General features: G+C 34.8%; 1 protein-coding gene across 1 annotated transcript in view; it reads left to right on the top strand.

Annotated features, from left to right (window-relative positions):
• Window positions 1-436: 436 nt before the first annotated feature.
• The window catches only part of LOC107712025 (fatty-acid amide hydrolase 2-A-like), a 10,859-nt gene continuing 5,805 nt past the window's right edge, over window positions 437-5,490 (top strand). The window contains exons 1-4 of the mRNA XM_016517148.1: window positions 437-747; window positions 1,941-2,023; window positions 2,095-2,231; window positions 2,311-2,520. Coding sequence (XP_016372634.1) covers window positions 559-747; window positions 1,941-2,023; window positions 2,095-2,231; window positions 2,311-2,520 — 619 coding nt within the window. The 5' untranslated portion in view covers window positions 437-558. The remainder of the gene's footprint in view (window positions 748-1,940; window positions 2,024-2,094; window positions 2,232-2,310; window positions 2,521-5,490) is intronic.

Genomic DNA, 5,490 nt, shown 5'->3' with positions numbered 1-5,490 from the left:
TATATATATATATAATAAGTTTTGCCCAACCCTCTTTTTAAAAAAAATTATTTACGAAATATTTATATGCATTTAATAATTTTTCTCATGTTTCTTTTCTTCCAATATCAGATTGAGAGGTTTGGAAATACCTTCTGAATATATATTTTATTACTGTGCAAACATTAAACATTTCTTTATATATATATAAAATACAGTATATGTCTAAGATTCATCAAAATATTTCGGAATATTGCTTTGAATCAAAGACATTTGCTTGTTTTTAACCCATTCCTACTGGTTATTTCAGGCTGATATCCTCTGGTTGATCTCTCCAGTGAGTACAGTATCATCTTTACTATAAATTCAGTGAAGTTTGTCCAAACTTCTGAATAATGTATGACTTTGTAACATTAACCTCCATGTATCCAACTGCAAGGATTCAGTAACACCGCTCTGCATGTAGAGGGCAGTGAGGAGCTAATTCCTGTTTCATTTTGAAACCGAGCTGCGCACGTAGCCGCAGCTGTATCGCTTCTAGCCTTAGCCGCTGCGCACTGTTGTCATTGCTGCTCATTGATGATGGCTTTGACCCGGTTCGAGCGGTTCTTGGGCCGATTGCTTCGAGCTGTGGTTTGGATGCTCTTCGCCGCTTTTAAGTTATTTGCACCCCAGCAGAGGCATCGAGTTTCGCGACTCCCAGCCATCTCTAACCCACTTCTGCTGCTCTCAGCGATGCAGCTTGCCCGAAAGATACGTCGGAAAGAAGTAAGATGTAAATAAAAACTGCCTAGGCTTCATGGCTTGGTAATTATAATTAACAGCATAACCGTAATGGCATGTTAGTTACTCTTTGAGTGACGCTACGGCTATGGTAAAGATCTTATTTCACACCCTCATGAGGAAGAGATGCGACAAGGTGAATTGAATGCTGGGAGTTGTAGTTTAATTTAATTTGAGTCATTTAGCAGACGCTTTTATCCAAAGCGACTTACAAATGAGGACAATGGAAGCAATCAAAATCAACAAAAGAGCAATGATATACAAGTGCTATAACAAGTCTCAGTTAGCTTAACGCAGTACACGTAGCAAGGGTTTTTGTAAATAATATAATAAATAAAAAGAAAAAACAGATAGAATAGAAAAAGAATAGAGCAAGCTATAGTGCTAGAGGTCTTTTTTGCTTTTGTTTAGTGTATGATAAATGAAAAGAAAACAGATAGAATACAAAAAGATTAGAAAGCAAGTGTTTTTTTAAAGAAAACAAGCAGCAAATGAATATTATTTATAATATTCAAATTATTAAATATAATATTAATATTATATTTCAACACAGTTTCTACAGTTTTATAACGTAGTTTATTAACACAACAGTTCGTCTTCTGATCAAAGTTCTTTTTAATGTAGGTAATCAGAGTGGGAACCGTATTTGCGTTGGCACACTAGTTTAGAGGAATTCACGAGTTTCCAAGGCTGCTCAAAGGACAGCAGTAGTTATGAAATCAATATCTATATTGTTTAGGGCTTAAAGTCTCCTATAGGTAGCCTATGTGTATCAAACTACAAGTTATTTGGTCTGAAAATAAGGGTTATTTTCAATTCCCTCATTTGATTGTACAAAAAACAAATAATTCTCACATTAAATGATAGATATATAATATATAGTAGTTGATTTACATTTAATATTATATAGTAGTAACTTTTTTAATAATCAGGAAAAAGTATATTGAATATAAGTATTATATATATATATATATATCTTTTGAGAACAGACAAATATAACACAGTGCAGTGTGCAAATTTTTATTTTTCTAGGCATTTAGCTCCATTATTCATATTCACAGTACACTTGACCTAGGTTTTCAATCTGTCTTTCAGTTAAGTACCCACAACCAATTTTGTATGTTTTACTGCATTATGCAGCCTAAACACTTATTGATTTCCTTCTAATTTGTCTCTAGGTAACAAGTGTTGAAGTGGTCCAGGCCTACATTGACCGCATTCAAGAAGTGAACCCACTTATCAATGCCATGGTCAAAGACAGGTAAGTGAGTTCAAGTATAAAATCAACCTACATTTCGTTCTGATTCTGAAAACACATTCTCATTTCTTCAGGTTTTCTGCAGCGCTTCAGGAAGCTGCACAGGTTGACAAACTAATAGAGGAGGAGACGGGAGGAGAGGAGGTGCTGGAGGACAGGCTACCTCTGCTTGGAGTACCCATCACTGTTAAAGAGGCCTTTGCACTGCAAGGTATGATATTTTTTGCAAACCCTTTTTTCCAAAATGGTAAATATCTGTAGGATAACACTTTTTGTTTTCTCCCTAACAGGCATGCCTAACTCAACAGGGCTGTTGACCAGACGGGATCTGGTTTCAGGAGTAGATGCCCCATCTGTTGCTCTGTTGAAGAGGGCAGGAGCGATTCCACTGGGTGTGACTAACTGCAGTGAGCTCTGTATGTGGCTAGAGTCCCACAACCACCTCTATGGCATCACTAACAACCCCTATGACTTTGAGAGAATTGCAGGCGGCAGTTCAGGTCATTTTTACACACACACACACACACACACACACACACACATCCTGACACTTTAATCAAAGTAAAACTGACAGAAAAATCCAACCCACAGTCAATCTTTTTAAAAATATTATACAATTTGCTGGCCTGTTTGTTCAATTTGATGTACTTTTAGGTGTTTTGCATCTGTTAAAGGTGCTCTATGATTTTAACTTAAATTAAATTTTAAAATACATTTTAATACAAATGAAGTATTAATTAAAAAAAAAAATGCATTATTAAATACCTTTTACCCCTAAATAAATGAGTAGTTAAAAATAGTTAAAAGTGTAAAATAATAAAAATAAAAAAGATAAAGGATTCAGCCACATGGGTTTCCGTGGGTCTTACAAAGTCTTAATTCGCCCTTCCACAAATTAAGGACTTAAAAAAGAGTTGAATCAGAGCAGAAAGTCTTAAATTTATAAAGTCATTGAATTATTGGTTGCATGCAGTACTACTACTACTACTACTACTAATATCCTTCAAAAGTATTTTTGACTTGTTTTCCAGTACAAATATCTAAACAGACTTAAATCAAGAGATTTTTACCTGAGAAGCAAAATGAAAATATTTGAAGTCTTGTTTTCTGAGAAATTGAACAAAATTAAGTGTATTAAATAAGTTTATGCTTAAAGTGCCCCTATTATGCCATTTTTACGGTTCCTAATATTGTTTTGGGAGTCTCTTACAATAGGATTACATGCATGCAAGGTCAAAAAACTCTTTCTCTAAACCCCTCGTTTTCGTGAGCCTGCTCTGCTCTGATTGGTCAGATGGCATAGTCTGTTGTGATTGGTCTACGGCGTACAGCGCGTGTCAGAAACGATACGCCTATTTCAACAGTTCTGTATTTTGAATGCTATATAGAAAATATAAATATCTATTATTTATCATACTTACAGGTTGTGATTCAGTGGAGCAGCTGGTCCAAATAAACAGGATACTGATCCATCTTTCAACAGCAAGCGTTTTGCGAATCCCTCGTTGAACTCCCCGAGATTAGAGAAGCAGTCGTCAGTAGAATGACGTGTTTGTGGGCGGGGTCAAGTTGTTCGCAGCTGGCCAACGTAGAACACAGGCGCGCATTATGCAAATGTGTTACCCTGTGACGTGTAGCCGTCACGGAAGTGGGATTCGAATTACTAACAACTCGTTTCAGCTGTTAAGAGTAACAATAACTTTATTTATCGTGCACTTTCAGCTTTACAACATTGCAGATCGTTTACATTCACATACAGCTACATTACACACTGCATGAAAGGCAATATTGGAAATGGCATAATAGGGGCACTTTAAAACAAGAAAAAATATCTGACAATGAGTTATAAAAACTTGTTTTCCCTTTGAATTAAGTTGATTTTTAAGCCCGTTGGCAGATTAAGTCATTTTAATCACTGTCTAAGAAAATAAGACTTCCCATGTCATTTTGCTTCTCAAATAAGTGTATCTGGATTTATGAATCTTTAGACTGGAACTGGAAATCAAGAAAAAATACTGAGGAAGAACGTCATTTTTTTGCAGTGTGATAAGAAGGTACAGTAAAAATTATTTCCATATTCAAGTCAAGCTTTGTTTCTAAAATTAATAAAAAATGGGGATCTTGGAAGTTGTTGGAAGTTGTATTTTCAAACTGTTGCTAATACAACTCATTTTCTACTTCCAGGACCTTTACATTTAGAGATCATACTGTGTTCCCCTCAATTTGGTACTTACATTTTATTTACTTGGTCTTAATAAGATGTTTAAAAAGTGTTAAAGGGTTAGTTCACCCAAAAATGAAAATTCTGTCATTAATTACTCACCCTCATGTCGTTCCAAACCCCTAAGTTTGTTCATCTTCGGAACACAAATTAAGATATTTTTGATGGAATCTGAGAGCTCTCTGACCCTCCATAGACAGCAAGGATATTACCACGATCAAGGCAATACTTTTTGTGCGCAAAGAAAACAATAATAACATAATGTATTCAACAATTCTTCTCCCCTCGAGTTACTGTCTTCTGCCATTTTGGAGAGTACCCCAGAACGTAATCAACGTAATCAGCGTTGTTTACATTCAGTAGAAAGCGTGCACAATGCACATACTGAACGTAAACAATGCTGAAAAGCTCTCAGATTCCATCAAAAATATCTTAATTTGTGTTCCGAAGATGAACAAAGGTCTTACGGGTTTGGAACGACATGAGGGTGAGTAATTAATGGCAGAATTTTCATATTTGGGTGAACTATGCCTTTAAACTGACATTGACCATCCAAAATAAAAGTTTTTGTTTACATAATATATGTGTGTGTACTGTGTATATTTATTGTGCATATATAAATACACACACATGCATGTATATATTTAAGAAAAATATGTCACGTTTATATATTAAATATATTTATATATGATATAAATTATATGAATATAAATATATACATGTAAATATTTTCAAAATATATGCTGTATATGTGTGTATTTATATATACATACTAATTCAACCCCAATTCCAGAGAAGTTGGGACGTTTTGTAAAATGCAATAAAGTCATGAATCTGTGATTTGTTCATTCTCTTTAACTTTTATTTAATTGACAAAAGTACGAAGAAAAGATATCCAAAGTTTTCACTGACCAACGTAAATGTACTTTGTAAATATGAACAAATTTTTCTGTCATGGTATGGGGGTGCAGCAGAGCAAACGGCATGGGTGACTGGCATATGTGCAAAGGTACTATTGACATGGAGGCATATACTGGGATTGTACAGAGATATATACTGCCATGGGAAGTCCATGGTTATTAGATCAAGTCAATGCCAGGTCTAGGCCTGTCACGATAACAACTTTTTGTTGTGCGATATATTGCCCCAGAAATAATTGCAATAAGCGATATTATTGTCATTTTAAAGACCATTTTATGCCACTGAATATATAATCATAATGTAACAGCATAATAATGCAAGAAGGCCT

Source organism: Sinocyclocheilus rhinocerous, unplaced genomic scaffold, assembly GCF_001515625.1.
Source record: "Sinocyclocheilus rhinocerous isolate Xijiao unplaced genomic scaffold, SAMN03320098_v1.1 scaffold658, whole genome shotgun sequence".
NCBI classification, from domain to species: domain Eukaryota; kingdom Metazoa; phylum Chordata; class Actinopteri; order Cypriniformes; family Cyprinidae; genus Sinocyclocheilus; species Sinocyclocheilus rhinocerous.
This window is presented reverse-complemented; position numbering and strand designations above follow the sequence as displayed.